The sequence below is a fragment of the Sciurus vulgaris genome, assembly GCF_902686455.1.
Source record: "Sciurus vulgaris genome assembly, chromosome: 12".
Lineage (NCBI taxonomy): Eukaryota > Metazoa > Chordata > Mammalia > Rodentia > Sciuridae > Sciurus > Sciurus vulgaris.
Window position 1 is genome coordinate 47689907 of NC_136473.1, and position 20155 is coordinate 47710061.

At 38.9% G+C, this 20155-nt stretch overlaps 1 protein-coding gene across 7 annotated transcripts in view; it reads left to right on the top strand.

The window, feature by feature from the left end:
• Positions 1-13896, top strand: part of BEND7 (BEN domain containing 7) — an 80749-nt gene extending 66853 nt beyond the window's left edge. For 3 of the 7 annotated variants that reach the window (XM_079107215.1, XM_079107214.1, XM_079107216.1), the window contains 3 exons: positions 1292-1411; positions 8072-8125; positions 9829-13896. In XM_079107215.1, the coding sequence (XP_078963341.1) occupies positions 1292-1411; positions 8072-8125; positions 9829-9842 (188 nt within the window). In that variant the 3' untranslated portion in view covers positions 9843-13896. Of the gene's footprint in view, positions 1-1291; positions 1412-6027; positions 6103-8071; positions 8126-9828 lie in introns of those variants that run through there. The other 4 variants (XR_013758333.1, XM_079107212.1, XM_079107213.1 and 1 more) reach the window with 4 other exon arrangements.
• The last annotated feature ends 6259 nt before the right edge of the window (positions 13897-20155 follow it).

Consider the following 20155-nt stretch of genomic DNA (forward strand, 5'->3'; position numbering starts at 1 on the left):
TGTGGCCACCCTTACACAATTGGATTGCTTACATTTGAGATCATATACATGATGTTTTTTCTTCCTTCAAATTATCTCCTAAGGAGAAGTATGTTCTTTGATTTATGTATTTGTTGAACATTTTTCCTTGTGTGTGTGTGTGTGTGTGTGTGTGTGTGTGTGTGTACGTGTACAGTATCTGAGTATGCTGCAGATTACTCTGTCCATTTATCTATGGGAACTTTTTATTTGAATACGCTCTTTATGGTGGTAGATACTGAACATTTTTAGCCATATTTAGTGCAACTAGCTTTTGTCATTCTATTGAAATATTTATTTTTCATTCAATGGAAATTTCAATTTTTATATAGTTGAATCTGTCAGTATTTTCCTCTGTTATTTCTTTTTAAAAGAAACCCTTTAAAACATTAAAATTATCAATATTTTAAATACCAAGAAGGCAGCGTGTTGTGACTACAGACTAGATGTTGACCTTATGGAGAGCGAGTTGAAAAGTACTCAGGAACGTAGTGCAAGGCAGAAATGTCACCCTTACGTGCAGTCACATGCTGTGCACAGTGTTCCTGAGGTCATTGTCCTGCCTCCCTTTTGTCCTGCCAGATGATTATCCCTAGTTTCTTCATGTTTAATAGGGAGGTCTTGGCTCAGAGCTAGTAGAGTATGCAAGAGGTTGACTCAAAGTACAATTGGAATTTCTATCTAGATTATCTTAAAATTTCATCAATACCTTGCATTATTATTAATTTTTATATCGATTGGATTAGTGAGATCACCATGAGAACCTCATCTTTTTGTGTAATTTTCCATTTTATTTTTGAATTGACACTAAGGTCTTTTAGTGTATTTGTGGGGCCAGTGGATCAGTAGGAAGTATTTCCTTTTTGTCCTATGAGACACACACACACACACACACACACACACACACACACACACACACAGATGGACAGGTAGAAAGAGCAGTTTCCATGTGAATTTCTCAGTATTTCTAGCCAGTTTCATTCTGAAGCACAATTCACCATCAGTAGCCAGGGCCAGGCTGATGATCATCTTTATCACTCAGATTTGGAAAACACACACTGCAGAACTGACATTCTTTAGCAGTAGACTTTTGAGGTAGGGGGACTTAGTGGTAAAGCTCATCCTTAGCATATGTGAGTCCCAGGTTCAGTTCCCAGCACCAACAAAAAAAGAAAGAACTAGATTTGTTTTCTTCTTGCATTATATTTCTATTTCAGATCTGCGTATTTTATTTGTTAAAGTATTTAACAGTATATTTCACATTCTCTTTCAGTCTTTACAGAAAAGTACTGTACTGCTAACCATGTGGATAAACTTCCTGGCCCAAGAGACTGGGTACAGATTCTACAAGATCAAATTAAACTGGCCAGAAGAAGGTTAAAAAGAGGCTCAGGTATGAATAAGTTGTAAGAAAGTCATTGTGGAAGTACTTTATTGTACTGTGTTTACCTTTTGTGAAGCACAATACTTTCTCTAGGGTAGTTTAGTATCTTTTGTTTTTTGAAGGAAAATCTCTACATAATGTGCTTTGGTTAGCTATCTTAAAATCTTATTCAAGTGAGTTTTGAAACTCACCTTAAGATTATGCAGTAAAAATTATGTCAGGCCATTTGTTTTGAGTAGTACAAAGGAAAAGATTGCTAATCCCATTTATGGTCCAATGTGTCTCACATATAAAACTGGATCTCTTTTTTGTGATTTGCTTCTATTTGCCAATTTTTTCTTGTTTGTTTGGATCTGCTTAATTTATAAAAAGTCCTAGTTGTTTAAGATTTTTTTTTAACTAACCAAAAATAAGAATCATCACATCAAGGAGGAAGGAATGTCTATGTTTTTTAAAATCTGGACTTGGGCTTGGGAATTTGGGGGTTATTCTTCCAGGAAAAGTGAACACCAGTTGGATTGTGATGATTTAGATTTGGTTATTTGAAATCTCAGGCTCCCCAGAGTGACAGTGGGCCATTGTACCAATGGGAAATCTCTTGAGGTCAGTTTTTCTCCTTAAAAGAATACTTGTCTCTAGGAGGCCCCAGATCTCTAGGGCTTTTTAAAAATTTCTTATAAATTAGTACATCTATTTTGAAAAATGATCTGGAGGGTCCTCAAAAAGATAGAAACAGAACTACCATATTATCCAGCAAACCCACTTCCAGGTTATATCAAAACCAATGGAAGTATGGTTGAAGAGTTCTCTGCGCCCCTGTATTCACTGACACATTTTCCCCAGTAGCTAAAATATGGAATCAACATAAGTGTCTACCAATAGATCGGTGGATTTTTTTTTAGAAATGTGGAATATTCACAACAGAGTACTACTCAGCTTTATAAAGGAAGTCTCAGTAGTTCCATTTGCATCCGCATGGGCAGGCCTGGAGGGTATTACGCTAAGTAAACCAGGCACAGAAAGCAAATACTCATGATCCCACTATGGAATCTAAGAAAGTAGAACCCACCAAAGTTAAGAAGAGAATGGTGGTCACCAGGGGGTTTGGGGGCACTGAGGGATGCTGGTTAAAGCATACAAGATGTCAGGAGGAATAAGATCAGGGACTCTATTCTGACACATGGCAACTAACAGTGTTAATTGTTAATAATGCACTTGAAAATTAGGAGAGTAGACTTTAAAGATTTTTACCACAAAGTATGTGAGGCAATACTATTAATTAGCTCAATTTAACCACTCCACAATCTCAGATAATCATGTACATCATAAATATATACAAATTTTAATTTGTCAATTAATTAAAGAAGATGAAAAAAATCCAGATCAATCACCATGGCGTCTGAACTTTGGAACCCCTGTGACTCAAGTATGAGTCAGTTTAGGAGGTGGACTTTGGATATGAAAATGATCTCTGGAAGACACATGAGATTCTGTCTCTGTCTTAGTCCATTTTGTGCTCCTGCAGCAAAATACCACAAGCTGAGTAATTGATTTATAATGAACAGAAGTGTATTGGCACACAGTCCTGGAGGCTGGAAGTCCAAAACTAAGGAACCACAGCTGCGAGGGCCTTCCTCCTCCATCATCTCATGGCCAAAGGGTGAAGAGAGGATGAGAGAGAGGGAATAAAAGGGACCAAACTCATGCTTTTATAAGGAGCTTACTTCTGCGGTATTGAACCCACTCTGAGAACAATAGCATTTATCCATTGGTGAGGGCAGAACCTAATCACACCCCAGCTTAAATTCTGCCTCCCAGCACTATGGCATTGGGGATTAAGTCTCTAACGCATGAACTCTGGGGGGCACGCAACCCTTAACAGCCTCTCACAGATCCTTTTCAGGTGAACCCTTCCCAGTCAGCCTTGACCTCCTCCCTCGGGCTCTGCCAGCCACCCTGGTCTTCTCCTGCTTCCTGAAAGGAGGCTGGCCTCTCACCCTGTCATGCATCCAGCTGTCTGGGAAATGCCTCCCCTTTCCTAAGCTTCTCAAAGGTTCCCTCTTGCAACCTTTCTGGAAGGCCCTAGAACTTCCACCTTCTGCCACCTGAGTAGTTACATTCCTATTTCCTCCACTGGACCATGAACTCTCAAGAGCAGGGACAGCAACTGAATCATATTGTGTCACAAGTGATACGTGGTATGTAAGATAGGCCAACTCTCAAGAACTATTTGTTGAATGAATCAATGAAAATGTCAATAGTTTCAGAAACCTTGTTGTTTACTTGAGTTGAGATCATTTGAAACCTGTAGAACACTTCACCAGTCTTCTTGGGATTCAAATGCTTATCCCATTCCCTTCAGAACTATGGGGTAATGACGTCCCTCCTCAGGACTACTGGTGACACTTGGTGATCATTCCTGAGCCCCTGTCCTTCTTCCTTATTCTCCATTCCCACTTTCCTCTTTTCTCCTTTGTTTCCCCAAAGGTTCGAAGTCTCATACCAGGGCTGCCAGTTCACTCAGGGTAGATTAACTGGAAAATACCTGGGGCAGTTAACCTCCTGCTAGCGTGACTCTTAAAGGTCCTCTGCTTCCTCCCTGAATTCCTTCACAAAACCCCCCTCTTATTACATTAGCCCCACCTAGGTTTCAGGCTCCTGGAAGGGTTGAGTTGGGAGGGAAAAGGAAAAAACTAAACAAAACATTTTTTGCAGTTGAAGGACAAGTAAGTTGCCCATAAGGTTTACCAGGTGGGTAACACCAGCCTAGCACTGATGATGTCATGTTGAACGTCTCAACACAAGTGTTAAGCCCCAGTGTCGCCCGCACCAGGACCTACTAAGTTGGCTTGTGTTGCCTCCATGCTACTTTGGACATCTTGACTAAGAACTTCCATTTCCTATTGATTTGCAAGGAGGAAGTTTTTGACCCCCAAAATACTACATACATGTATGATATACAATATAACATTCTAGTTTGAGAGAAATCTAAAGTGTATCCTAATGTAGAGACCTAAATTCAAGATCAGTAGGCCCAGAGATCTGGCAAGGGGACAATGTACCAGCCAAGAACCAACCACCCAACCACCTTTGCTTCTCCCATGCCCTGGTTCCAACTGTGTTGCCATCTTTGAGCTAGCCTGAGGCAGCCAGAAGCTCCCTGTGGAAGTGGCCATCCCCTTCCTGCTTCACAGGTCAGAGCAGATGCAGCAATGAGAGATACTTGAAGCTCTCTGGGAGCTTGAGGGGAAGGAGCTGTGTATGATGGGATGTTGAGGTTACTAACTGAAGTGCTGCAGAGACCACCTGAGAAAGGAAGGACAGGGCTTTGTGTTCAGTGCCTCTCACTGAAGAGAGTGATTGAAAGTCCCTAAAGGACTTGAAATTTTTAAAAGAAAACTTTGAAGGTAGAAGTCACAAAAAGTAGGGAGATATTGGGGAAGGCTGTTCCCAGGGACTGAGCAGGAGCATTGCTGCACCACAGGATAACAGCAGGAAGTTCAGTTTCAATTTCATTCTTCTGATGCCTTTGCCAGGCTGTGTGTGTTCAACCTAATCAGACCTTTTTTCCCCCCCATTAGTCAGATGCTAAGACCAATGATTAGTTCTGGTCTCTCTTCCCACCAGCAAACATGACTGCACACAATAGGGCTGTGCCTCCACATTCCCCTTCTCACCTCCCACAAACCGACCAGTGAACACATTTCTTAACTATCACAGAATTTCTATTAATAATTCACATTTCCAGTGCTCACTCCTCACCCCGCTAGACACACAGAGTAGAATCTATACTGTAGCCTGCTCCCTGGTCCTTCCAATCCTTCTCTTGGAAGCTTGGAAGATCGTCCACTCCTGTTTAGTAGGCATCAGAATATTTGACTTAAGACATTTTAGTTTTTGAGCACCAAGTTTAGATGATCTGCCTAGAAATTGATGACATGTTTAGAGCAGGTTCTATCAGTAACTGAGAAGTGGAAGGTGATAGTAAGACAAAACCACCCCTGACATACAGACCAAACCAGGCTGAAATAATAGCACATCAGCCCTGGCCTGCCAAACAGAGTTTGTCTGCCAGTCTGTGAAGTGCTGCTACACGCCCTTCTCAAGCAGCACAAAAGTGGAATCCCAGCAATCAAAACTAGAGCCACTTGGATTTCTTACAAGGGACAAGAGGCCTCGATCAATAATGTTACTTGCTCTCATGTGCTCTGTCTTGATTATTTTCCATCTAAACGATAATACAAACAGTGTCTCATAGATATTCCACAATTTCAACCTTATTTATCATATTTGGCTCAATTCCTGGAATTAGGTGCAGACTCTGACTGGGCAAGCTAATCAACTATCCGCTTAGGGAAGTCTGCCCTGCCTCTGGAAAAAGAAGTGCCCCACACGGATTTGAAAGGTCGTTATGCAAATCCAAATAGAAATTCATTTGGGGCTCTCATCACATGTAATCATTTTTTTCTATAACTGGAATGATTCCTTTCCTGGTGTGGATTTTTATCATTTTCATTAGATTACTTTCCTCAGAGCTGAAATCACAATTTATTATTTGTGTTAGATCCAAGAGTAAAGCTGTCACTGCTATTAAATTTTTATTGGACTTGCTCTATCTTTTCCAGATTTTACAACTTGATTGTCACCAGGGAAGAGAGTGTGAACTTGTTGATACAGACAGATGTTACAATTAAGTTTAGGTAACACAGTGATGTCCTTCATCCATGACACTTTGTCCCTGTTCATGCAGCTAGCATATACTAATTTATATATAATAATTTACATAAACTTGGGTTGTTTGTGTTCTGCTCTGAGAAAAGAAAATAATTGTATAGGCCTATTTATAAAAAGAAAGGATAACTGAATTACAAAGGGAAGAGAATTTATACTTCAAACTGATTTTTGTTGTAACTGAATGAAAAGGAATTATGCATGGAAAGTGCAAGTTACTAAAGTACAAAATGAACTAAAATTTGAAGATTTTAAAAAATTAGCTCATAATGATGCATGTGATGTGTTTGGACTATTAATAGCAAAGAGATTAAGAGCTCAGATTTAACCCAGTTCAGATCCTTGGCACTGTCACTTACTAACTGTTACCTTGAGTAATTTTTTCACCTCCCTGTTTCTTCATGTGGTAAAATGAGCATAATGACAGACCTGCATCACAGGGCTGCTTAAGGGTTCAGTGACACAATGCATGTAAGAGCTCAGTAAACGAAAGCATTTAACAAATGGTGGTGATTTTCATTGTTATTTATTGTTATTTTTAAAGAATTTTAAAACAATTCTTGGCAAGAAGAGAACTACCTCGTAGGTCATCTACATATTCAGATTCACTCAAACCAATTAGAAGAAAATGTTGTCTTTTAAATATAAAATAGCTAATATTCATTGTTTTAACATATAAAATAATAAAAATCCAAAGAACTGAACTTAGAATACTTGAAGCCTTACATCCAGAATTTGTGTCTTATTTTTTTCTACGAACCTGTTTACTGATTTTAATCATGCCATTTATTCTCGTTTGACTTGCCAATTTTTGTTATTAAATATTCATCTACAACATCATTGTTGTTTAAACTCTAACTCCAGCCCATCCTGGTCTTCACTACTCTTTCTCTTCTTGGGGTTTTCTGTTTGCCATGAATCTAGCAGGCTAGCAGGTCTCATGCTAATGCCAGATGTACCCATCTGAGGACAAGATGTTAGAGGACAAACTAGAGATGGGAAATGTGGAACATTTTTATCTGCATCTAAACCCTGATTGTGTTTAATGCAACAACAATAAAAAGAAGAACTCAATATTAGTTTTGTTTCTCACAAACTCAGCATTACGTCATAATGCAAATGGCAGCTTTCTTTTGACTGGGTTCACGGTGCCATGCACTATAAGCAGGGAACGTCCAGTGGGGACCATTAGTCCTGGTATGTAGAGGGCACCACTGAAATGATCCCAGGGGCCCTAATAAAATGTTGTCCTCTGCTCCAGCATGTTATGGGAGACTAAAGTCCCCTTCAGTTATCAGGAGACTTCTGGGCCCCTTTGCATTTAGTGGAAGGTTTTTTGACTGAAAGAGATATCTTCACAAAACTCCTAAGGAGATAGAAACATTTATCAGATATAAATCAAGTTTGCATTTTAAATCATAGAAGTAAAGAATCTTTTGAAGAAATGTATATTTCTTCATGAATGAATGGATGCCAAAGTTGGACTGGCAGCTTAAGGGTATAAATTTTCCAGCATCTCCAAAGAAAGGTTCACTCTTTGCATTTCCTAAGGCTGCTCAGCAGGAGTGGCTCTGGGGAGGGCAAGTATGGTTTTTTAACAAGAATCACTAACCTTTGTGCCTTCAATGACATGTTTAAACAGTCTACCCCAGATGCTGGTTGGATGTTGAAGCCCATGTAAATAAGTAAAAATGGTTGATACAATAAGATTTAAAAAATTTTTTAATACAGGAAAGTTGATCTTATGACATTATCATCATCGAAATTTTTCATTTAAATAATGATGCTAAAATTTGCAATGTGAACCAACTGAAGCTGAAAAAGGAAAAGGTGAAAACTGTTATGTATACTAGAGTTATTTTAATTGTATTACTGTATTCAGTAAAATGAATGTGCTCCCTGAAACTAATGAGATTTGTGTTTTATGTTTGTAACCAGCAGAGGTAACTGATGGTGATGAAAGACTGGACGGCGTTTCTCTACCACCAACAGGTAAAACACATTTACATTTTCATCACCCGCTGGAAAATACAGTGCAAGAAAATATTTGCATTGAAAATGGTTTTAACATTAGAGATGCAGATGCTTGGGCAAGCTGCTTCCATAACAGAACCAGGCCCTAACATTTGGAGTTTCTCAAGACCCTCAGTTCAGAGATAATTTTTATATTGAATATAAAAAGCATGAATAGCTACATTTTTCTCACTGTTTCGTAGTCAGGAAAATCTCTGAAATGCAAATCTCAATAGCAGTATTACAACATTTTACCTCTCTAAACTTGTGGACATTAAACATACTTTCACGTGAAATGAGATTTCACTTTGGAACAGGGAGCACGCATTTTGTGTGACCAAATCCATGCCTGTTCTGTCTTCTCCCACCTCCTCTAAAAAGGCCTTTGAGAGGTAATCCATAATTGCTCTTTATTTAATGGGCACCCAGTTTCTACTGGATTTTAACTGCCTGATTGAATAGACCAGTCTATCCAGCATGAGTGGCACACTCCTAACACTTGAACCTGATCAGCCAAATACAACATTGCACTGAAGCTTTTGCTGCACACAGTTGCCTTAAGCCATATATATGATTCTGATTTCATATTATTTGACTGTCAAGTAAGAGTCTGATTCTGGACTCCTGCCTGTGTGTCACTTCATACCTATGAGCCAGGAGATAGGTGTCTGATCAGTGAGCTACATATTAAGCAATTTATTTTCCTCACTTAGTCTCAGGACCTTGATTAACTGCCCTCAAAAGAGTACCTGAAGATTTTGTCCACAAAATCCAGATACCTCCCAAAAATTGTAAGACTGAGAAAGATTGACTCAATGTTTTTTTTTTTCCTCTAGATTTGGGGTGTTCTGATTTTAATTAAATTCAGCAAATACTAGCAGAGTGTCTAGTGTTCATAGGAACTCTTAGAGTTCCCAGTGGTCATGTGTTCATTGATAGCATCATCCCAAGATGGCCACCAAAGCAGAGTCCATAAGTGTAGGATGGGCATATGATAGTGAGCTTCAGAACAGCAGGGAAGCCCAGCTGTGTAAACGAAACATTGCTTCCTCTGCATTGAGTAGCTAAGCAACAGATCAATGGACAAATAAATGAAATGAGCTACACAGTGTAAAAGGATCTGCATGCATCAAGTTCTTCCCATATATAGTCATTATATAAAAGTATTTCTCGTTTGGCTGTGTTTCCACTTTTGTGAGTTAAGAGAATTGAAATATGTGATCTCTGTTGTTCCTTCCCAATCTGTCATTCCCTAAATATCAGGACAACTCCTTTGAGCCTTATTCCTATCAACCTGCCCAGCCTACACCCAGTAGACACAGGAAACACCAATCATAATAATTAAATTGTGCATTTCAAGAGGCCCTTGGCAGGAATACTATGTTTTTCTAATTGTGTCTCCCAGGGTGACCCATACCCCCAGGTGTCCCCTCTGCAGGCATCTGTACCACTTGTCCTCCGCTGTATGACACAGTGGGCTTTTGTTTTATTCTCTGAAGACCATGCTCCTTGAAATAATACCATCACTTTTAACTGACCATGGAGGCAAGATGTTTCAGGCAAGAAAATTGAGCACAGGGATACTAGAACAACCTCATGAAACAAAAGGAATCTGAGAATGAGAAGGAACTGAGAGACCACCTTGTTCAATCCCTACTTTATCCAATCCTTTTATTTTACAGGGAAGAAAGCCTGAGGCCCAGAAACACTAAATGACTTCCCCAAGGTCTCAAGAGCTGGTTGGTGGCCTGGCCGGAACCCAGGCCTCTCGACTCTCAGCCATGACACCATAGAGCTTTCTTATACCTAAGCCAAAGCCAGCTTTTCTCCGCATGTTTCTTAAAGATCCTAAGAGATGATGGCTGTACTAATCCATTTAGGATTCCATTTCAGTGTCTCACAATCTTCACAGTTAGAATGTTCATTGTCAGTCTACCCAAAGTTTGCTGCAGTCTAAGCTCATTTATTCAAATACTCTCTCAAATTTTGCCCAAAGCTGTGAGGTCATAATGAAGAAAGTAGTAGAACACACCTGCAGGTCTTTTTTATTAGACTGCTAATAGAGATTTGTTACAAATTACTAAAGAGCATGATAAATAAAAATGTTCATTACTTTAGAAAAGGGAGAAGTCACAGAGTGGTGCTCAAATTTTGCCATAATAAAATCAAATAATCTCAATAGTCCAGCATGTCCCTTGGTTGCCTCTCTATAGTAAAATCCCCAGTCTGGTTGGCTTCTTTGAATGCAGCACTATTGCTAATGTCCCTCCTTCCATGTGCCCTGACACGACATCTGGGCAGTAGAGTCCACCTTCTTGCAAATGTAGCTTCATCCTCAAGAATGGAGCCTCACTGGTCAGAACCACAAAAACACCCAGGGACTCTGGCCCTTCATTATCTCATTTACCTGATCTGGCAATAGTAGGTCCTTTTTAAAGATTCAAGAATGCCTTTACTATCCTTTTAAGATCTTTTTTATCCTTCCAATTGTGTGTGTGTTAGGGAGAAGCAAGGAAAAGAAGGAAATTCTTTAGGGTTGCTATAATCTGAAGTGGCCAGGGAAGGGTTACAGTCAGATGCTCGAATGACTTTTGTTTCAGCCTACTACAGTTAAGCAGCCTTTTATTGGTGTGGCTTTAACAAAAATATATACAGATTCTGTAGTGAAGAAATGTGTTTTCTTAATTTATTGCCTCTCCACCCTGTTCTAAAGCCTTTTGAGCAACTCCTGGGAATCAGTACTGCATTCAGGTTTGCTGGATAAATTCCTGCACTCAGACTAGCATGAGGCCAAAGCACTTACCTCAGTGCTGCAGCACAGATACGGAGAGAGTTCTGGATAAGGAAGAAAAAGTCCCCAAGATGTGGGAACAATTGGGGTTTTTAAAAAAAAGTATAAAGTAAAATCGAAAGAGTGCATTTTAAAACTTCAAGTGGGACTTCTGAATTTGAAAAGTGGTGATGTCCATCTGAGCTTAGCAATCTATGTCACAAATTGTCATTAATTTACATACTTTTAAGAAATCTAAGGAAGAAAATTTAATGTCAACACCCATAGACAACCATCATTACACATTTTTCCCAGACTTTTCTCTATCTTGATTTTGTTTATATAATAGAGATCAAATACATAAAATTTTATTTCCAGAGCATTTGAGATTTTACCTTAAGAAGCATTCTCCTATTTTGTTACAAATCTTTATACACATTGTTAGGTGCATCATGCTCCATTTTGTAGGTAAATCACACTTCATTTAGCCTTTTTCTGTTACTGGACAATGGGCACACTCTAATAGTAATATATATTCATAGGACTTCCTGTAAAATATAATCATTAAAAGTTTCTAATTCCTAAATTGCTCATTTAGGCACAACTAAGACCTTGGCTAAAAACTTGGCAACTTCACTCTACAACACAGGCACCTAAAAGTCAATTCCCCACTTGTCCAGAACACCGGCTCAGGCCTTGTGATAGAATGTACAGCTGTCCCTTAGAGAAGTGACTTTCCCCCTTCATTGTCTTATCTCTGTTATAGGTAATATATTTGACATCAAGCGAGAAAACACAGAGAATACAGAACCAGGTTTCATTGCCTAAGCTCTCATTTTAGTGACCTTGTCATTAGCATATGTAACTCTTCCATTTGAATTTCCTCAAAAATCCATGTAGAATTTCACGTGCCTGCAAAGTGTGGGTGTTCTGTGAAGTTTACCTGTCATGTTAGAATAATTTCATATGCTTCCCTTATAATGAAGCCTCCAATTTGGTATAAAATTTTTAAAAATTGTTTTTAGACTTGATTTGTTACCCTTCAAAAGTCCAGCACATGATCCAGTAAGTTCATTGTCGTAAAGAAACAGTTCTTCCACTTTTTATTCATTTATAACTTTAATGTGAATATGCATAGTTTTGAAGCATATTTATTTTCACATAAATTGCCTAGCTGCAGTATAAAGGAGAATGTTTTTTTCCAGGACTGAGGGAGCAGTTGTAAACACCAAAACTAATTAGACCTTCTTCAGCTCAGAAGAAAAAGTTGTTCTGGAAGACAAGATAGCTCTGACCTATAAGATGAAATCATTTATGACATCAGTGTACCTCACCCCCCAAAAATTTGTAGCTAAATTCAGTGCAAGTGATGTGTGAATTTTTAGGAATGAAAACCCTTTCATATGAATTGTGTCAACACAGAGACAAAATAACTAATTCAAAGGTGAAAAACTCAAAGTAACCAGTTCTACTTAATACATAACAACCATTTAAACAGATGGCTTTAACTGAGTGATCCAGGATTTCAATTGTGTGGTAACCAGCCACAAGTGTGTACATGCTTAATATTTGGTACACTTCCTGGTACACTTGCCCTCTACTTTGTATAGAACCAACATAAGACACTGAATTTATTTGAAAGAGATATCTTCCCATGTGAGTATCTGTTTTACAGAAATATTTGCCTCCAGATTTCGTTTTTTCTTTGAATATTTGGCACTTGATCCAAAGGTCAAATATTGGCATGAAAGAAATTTGTACATCCACCAGCTCCCAGCATGGTTAAAACATGTGACAGTTGGATACCTTTCCCTAGCACTTACTTCATCTACCTGTTGGAGCTAACAGTTCCTGTAGAGGACAGTCCCACCCTTGGCTTTGCAGGTGAGGAAACTGAAGAGTGAGGGTGAGTGGTTGCCCTGATCCAGGGAGCCCTTTGGTGACTCGTGGGGCACAGAACCCAAGTGTCCTTACTACCCTATCCAAGGGCTCTGAAAAACTAAGCCTAGAGACAGAAAGGACACTCTGGGATAAGTCAGTATTCCACCAAGACCAGCTACTCAACTGAAGATAATGCACAACATCCCCGTAATGTGACAGAAAACTGGCTTTAGGTGTGGCTTGTGGAATCTGTCTACTAGACAGTTACATCTCATATATGTGTGTCTTTTATTTTTCTTCTTTTTGAAGCTAAAAGGAAGGGTCAGAGAAATGATTTCCATTGTATCTTTTAGTTAGCCTTTTCCACTCCAGTCAGTAATCCCTTTCCTGAAACCAGTCCCTTTGTTGTATCAAGTGGTCTGATGAACTACTGTGTCTAAACCAGGGCTTTTGTTTTTCTGCAGCGAATGCTTAAAAATTTGTCTTCTGCCTCCCAGAATGAAATATGTCTCAAGGGAATAGAAAAGATTAATTAGTGACCTTTCACTCTATTAAACTATGATGACTATGTCTCTAATAAAGGTAGAAACATTTACTCACAACTGTGGGTTTGTTAAATATGCACCATGAACCTTCAGAAGCACTTCCTTCCAAGCCTGGGTGACAGCTTGGAATTTTTAATACTTGAGGAGGGAGAGGGAATATTCAATTCACAGATATGTGCAATGGATTCACAAATTGGAAATATATATCAAAACTGTAACCGCAAAATCATATTTTATAAATTAAAATTGTTTTCGTGTTAACTTACTGTGACTACTGTTCAGACTTTGTTCAGAAATCCTTTTTATAGGCTTTCTTAGCAAAAAAAAATCTGTATCTATGGATAATGTCTCAATCTTCTGTATATATGTTTTATTAATATGTAAATATTCTGATTTTTTAAAATTACTATGTTCTTTAAGAAAAAAGTCAATGCAAGGCTAGTTGTGAAAATGGTGTATAACATTGTGTTGTGATATCAACTCCCAAGATGCTCTTTATGTCCATTCTGGAAGACTACAATAAATTACTTTAATTGAACGTACATGTGTCTTACTATGTGCCAGTCTTTCTGTGTTTGTGAAGTCAGTGCTATTCATTAATTAAATGGTATTCATTAAGACTCTACTGATCTTCCACCAAAGTTACACCTTCTTATGAAGTTAATTTTTTAGGAATAAAACAAATTAGATTGCTACTGAAATGAGAGTCTTCAGACGCTATAGTCAAGACTCTGTCTGGCAGTCAGATCAATGGCTATAGCAAGTCCCACAGAAACACTTGGGCATTAAGTACTGAGGTGCTTGAAGCCTAATTTTAAATGAATTAGGTAGCTTTATAATCTTCACTTAAAAGGTTAAGCCCTGCTTCTATGGAAACAACACATCAGAAGGACAGATCAATGTTCTCCAATGCAAAGTGGCTGCAAAAACGTAATTACTTTATTCTTTCTCTTTGAACACGGGAGGGCGCTACCTGCCTCTTGGCTCCACTGGGGCTTTAGTCCAGAGTCTGTTTATGGGCCCTTGATCTGGTTAGCAGCTGTGAGGACCAGTGGGCAAGGGGCAGTGGGGAGTAGCAGCTAGACTGGTGGAAAAGGGGGCAGCAAGATGAATTGCTTGCAAAAAAGAAAATATAAATATGACCATCCTGAATCTTTCATGCATCCTCACCTCTTTGAAGCTGGGAGCCTGGAACTAGCTTTCCCCTTCTGCCCTATGCTTCCAGCTTTGGGGGCCCCTTGTATTCATGAAATTGCTTGTCCACGTTGTGTTTTATGGCCCAAGTGTCCTGGGATGCCCTTGCTGCCATATGCTGATGAGGTTCGGTGCTGTAGAGGTAGTCTGGTGGAAGGGCCCTAAAGACCTTTCTGATCCAGTGGAGGTGACAGGACCCAGTTTTGCCACAAGAGGCTCCAGTGGAAGGGGAGCTCAACAGTACCACAGTTGTCCTCCTACAGACCTGGTCTTATGGAGTGATTGTGGGAGGTCACAGGCTCCTTTACCAACTGTACTGAGTTCAACTCCACAATTCTGTGCATACCAACTAGGTTAGACCCTGTGATGGTTTAGGATGACTTGGTTGGAATGCAAGGAAACCAGGGGCCAGAGCTGAGACTGGGGAGGCACCTGGCACCAAACCACCTCAGGCCTTATGCCATCCAAGAGGTTAGGTCAGCAGCCCTGATACATTTGAAGTAAGATGCCTTTCCAGCTCATATCTTGTATTGATCTGTCTGGCTGAAGTGTGGAACATTCAGCTGTCAGAATATCTGGGGATAAAGAGAAATTGGACAAAAACCCTGTGAGAAAAGAATCAGCAAGACTCAGGAACTAGCTTGGGCTGGAGGAGGGAGGAAGTGTCAAAGGGGACACCTCAGTTTCTGGCGGGGGGGGGGCCCTGGAGGGGTCTCATTTGCACTCACTAAGGTAAGAAAACAAGGGAGGAGTGATTGGGACTATGATAGGTGAGCTCAGCATTAGATGTCACTGCATTCATGTATTCCAGGAGTGTTCACAACATGCCTGGTACTCTCAGGCTGGGAGCACAGCAGTGAGCAAAAAACGTATCTGCTCTTTTGGAACTCACTCAAAACATGTGTCACAGACAGCAGACAGATGGCAGAACCCTGGGGGAAACACCAGCACACAAGGCCTATTTGTGTTCCCGAACAGCTTTACCAGGGAGGAAGGAATTTAGACTTGGAAGTTTTGTCCCAAACTAGAAGCAATCAAGACGTGATGCACCATTCATTCCTCATGACTCCTCTCTCAGCTAATCTTCACTATCAAAGGGGTTCTAGACTACCTGCTCACAAGTAGCCACAGGCTCCATCAAATCACAGTTTTTTACTTCTTTCAGGTCACTTACCACTCTGGAACTATTTTGCTTAGTTATGCATTTGATTGTTACTCATTTTCCACAGGAATCTCAATCTCGTGGTGTCAGGGATTTTTATCGAGGACATTAAGATTTCAGACCCTAGTGAAAACATTTTAGGACCCTTTCCTGGCAAAAGTGGACTGGCCAAAAATTCTACCTGAGATTTGAAATTAATATGCAGACTAGTCCTCCTGACCAAAGCCAGTTATGGTCTCCCAGTACTGGAATTTGCAGAAGGTAATTCGCCTTCTCCTATCAGCCCAAATTCTGAGCCTTTATAAAAAGCTGAGAAGAACCAAGTCAGTGGTATTGTTAGGAGTGAAGGAAAGACTGGGGCAGTCAGAGCAGTGAAGGGACCATGGGGCAAATCAGGAACCTAATGCAAACCCCTCCTTCCAGATTCTTTGGTTTATATCACAGGGACTTCCTTTTCCCCTAGATCACCCACCCATTGTTATACATAGTGGAAAAACTGGGACATTAGACAGGCCAAAGAGATTCTGGCTGTCCTCCTGGAAGATTTCATAGCTCTAAGGATTTAGAACAACTTTTCGAATATACACAGATCGATTCCTTTTGTATTTTGTAATTTTGAATGCATGAAATTGACATTCCCCCAAATAACATATACATATATATATTATATACATATGTGAGTATATAGTTGTTTTTTAAAATTGTGTTATCAGTGAACTGTAAATTTGAAAGAATGTTAAAGGAGCTGTAGGTTAAAAAAAAAAAAGAAAGAAAGCTAAAGAATAATCTAAAAATGAAGCTCAGATGGAATAATACCCAGAATGCTTTATACATACTGATAATCCAAATAAAGTTCACAAGTAGAGGCCTTTTTTATTGTTTGGGGGGTTTGTTTTTTGGGGGGGGGTTCTATTTTTGTTTTTGCTTTTGGTCATTTTGATCTGTTCCCTGAGAAATTGAAGGACATTTTAAACCTGAACTTTGAAACTAATCCACTTTAGATCATTCCTTTTAAATACTTCCAAAAATTCAGCTGATGCCAGTGTGTTAAATGGAGAAGCTGGTCAGGAACCCGGTCTCTTTAGTGTGTACTCTCCAGCTTGAGGTTGTGACAGATCCAAAAGGTAGAGGGCCCTTGATGTGAATGTGGAGTGAAAATCAATTTTATAAGGGAAATGGAGCATCCTAAATTGTTTCAATGAAATGGTGGACCAATTGCATATTGTTAGAAAAACGACTTTCTCCTATTTTCTGGCAATGGAGGGTGAAAGAATGCATTTTAATAGAGAGCTCTTACTCTGTATGTTACCAAATTAAACTTCCTTCAAAAGTGATATGTTTCTAACCACTGGATAGGGACAATCAGGAGCAACTCAATTAAAAACCCCTCGTTCACCCCCATCCCCCTCTGGTGGTGAATATTATAATGTTACATCATCCTTATGAGAAATATTTCACCTTATGAAGCAATACCACCTTTTTCCACTCTTGCCCCTCACCAATGCTCCCTGTAAAGTGAACCAATAGCTCAGACAGCTTTGGCTGTCATTAGATTTCTGTGTTTGTTCCCGTGATTTGTATCATGTACTGTTCAAGTGTGTTTTTCCTGCCTGCCCCGTTAATGTCAGTGTTCCCAGGAAACTAACTACAGCTGGTTATTCCTGTGCGTGCCCCAGTGGGATTGGCTTACTAGTCATGAAGTGTGAACATATTTTAAATGTCGACTGACTCCTGAACATTGGCTGCCGACCAGAGGCCAATATAAACCATGATCATGTCATTATGATTGTCCCTTATGATCTCATACAGCTTTAGAAAATGAACAAACTCAAAAACTGTAAGGAAAGTGGGAAGGAAGAGGTGGTACAAATTAGAGAAATTAGTCTGAATTCATTTGAAAGATTGAACACAGGAGAAAAGCCAAAACATGCTTTTAAAAATGTGAGCACAACTTACTTCTCTTTCACTACCCCCAATTAAACATCTAAAACTACAGAAACAGAAGAATCTCTGTTTACCATACAACAATAGAGAGGCATAAGGGAAAACCTAATCTATATAAATATGTAATAAAGGGGTGTAATAATTAGCATAACATATGTTAAGCTGCTATAACAAAGGAGCCCAAAAATAAAGTGGCTTGAGTGAAAGTTTTTTAACTCTAACTCATAATGGCCCACAGCTGGATGGTGGGTGATGTTCAGCTGCTCCATGAGGCCATCCAGAAACCAGTTCAGTAGGTGTGGTTGTTCCGCCACCGGCTAGCAGATACCTGTATGCAAATGGTCAAAACTGGCTTCAGTAAGTCTGTATTGAACCCTATGGGAAGAGGAAGAGCTTAGTGGGGCTTGCAGATACCACTTTGCTTCCATCCCATTAGGCAAAAGTTGGCCAAATAACTATACCTAAAACAAAGGAGGCTAGGAAACATAGCCTCTAGCTGGATGTCTCTGCCTAGCTAAAACTTTGATTCTATTCCTAAGAAGAAGGGAAAGAATGGATACTGGGTGCAACTAGCTTTTCTTTTCTTTTCTTTTTTTCTTTTTTCTTCTTTTTGTGGTGCTGGGGATTGAACCCAGGGCCTTGTGCTTGCAAGGCAAGCACTCTATGCAACTAGCTTTTGATATCACAGATGACATTTTAATTGATGGGAAGAGGATGAATTGTTGAGGGTAAATGCTACCCATTTATAAAAGTACATATTCAAAATTCAAAATAAATATATATAAATGCTCATTTTGTATGTACAAAAATGAACCCAGATTGGATCATAGAAGAGCTAAAACTATAAAATTCTAAGGGGAAAATGCAGAGTAAATTTTCATGCTCTCGAGTCAAGTAGTAGTTTCTTAGATATGACACCAAAAGTGCAAGTGACAAAAGGAAGATGGATAAAATGGACATAATAGAAATGAAAAATTTTTGTGCTTCAAAGGCTCCTAAGAATATGAAAGACAACTCATAGGATGGGAGAACATACTTGCAAATCGTATATCTGACAAAGATCTCGCATCCAGAATATATAAAGAACTTTTACAACTAAAAATGAAAAGACAAATAACCTGACTTAAAAACAGGTTAAAAAATTTTGGGGGGGAGTACAGTCTTTTCTCCAAAAAAAGATATTCAAATGGACAATAGGTCAATAAGCACATGACATGGTGATCAACATCATTAGCCATCAGAAAAATGCAAATCTAAATCACAATGAGATACCACCTCACAACCAAGAGGATGGCTTATCATCAAAAAACAGACAATACAGCTTTGACAATACTTTGGTGAAATTGGAACCCTCCTCATACACTGCTAGTGAGAATATGAGATGGTGCAGGCTTTTTGGAAATCGGTTTGGCAGTTTCTCAAAACATTAAACACAGTTGCTAATAATCCATCAATACTAGGTATATACCCAAGAGGATTATAAACAAACAACCAAAGACTTGTACACAAATGTTCATAGCAACATCGATCATGATTGCCAAAAATTGGAAACAACTCAATGCCTATCCTTTAATGAATGCATAAACAAATGTGGTATATCCCTGCCACGAATTGTCAATTTGGGCAATAAAGCAGTGAAGTACTGATACATGTTAACATGGGCAAACCTTGAAACATGCTAAGTCAAAGGAACCAGTCACAAAAGACCTCACATTGTACCATTCCATTTGTATAAAATGTCCAGAATAGAGAAATCCACGGAGGCAGAAAGTAATTTGTAGTTGCCTAGGGCAGGGAATGGGAGCAATACTGGAGAATGACTGTTGATGGGTGCAGGGTTTCTTTAGGAATAATGAAAATGTCTAAAATTAGATAGTGGTGATGATCACACAACTCTGTGAATATGTTTAAAAACATTTAAAGTGCTTGTATACTTTAAAAGCATAAATTTTATGTTAATTCTAGTTCAATAAAGCTACTATAAAAAAATAAAGGTAGACCCTTCCCACTTGATATGTAGCAATTAATTCCAAATATTTCAAGGAGTCAAGTAAAATTTCTATAAGCTGGAGAAAAGAAAGGATTTGGCCAACATGATGCCATAGGAAGAAATTATCAAGTGAAAACTAATTCATTTAAATCATCTATCAAAAAGTTTGCAAAATTGAATAGCCAATGACAAAATGAAAAAAATATTTGCAGAATATATGTCTTTTTAACAAAGGTTATTCATACTTATTGTATATTCAATTCATGCATCAAATGATCAATAAACATACATGAATGCTAACGTTAAACTAAGAAATGCAAATTTAAATGGTAATATGAAATATTTTGGGTATCCACTTGGCAAAAATTAAAACAAAAGCAGCAGCAGTGTTTCTTGTAATGAAGAGAACCATCTGCCATACTCTACAAATATGCATGTCAATCAGCACTATAGTTTTGAGGGCAGTTTGGCAATACTAATCAAAGTTGCTCCATATCTTCCCTAGCCTTTGACCCAGTAATTC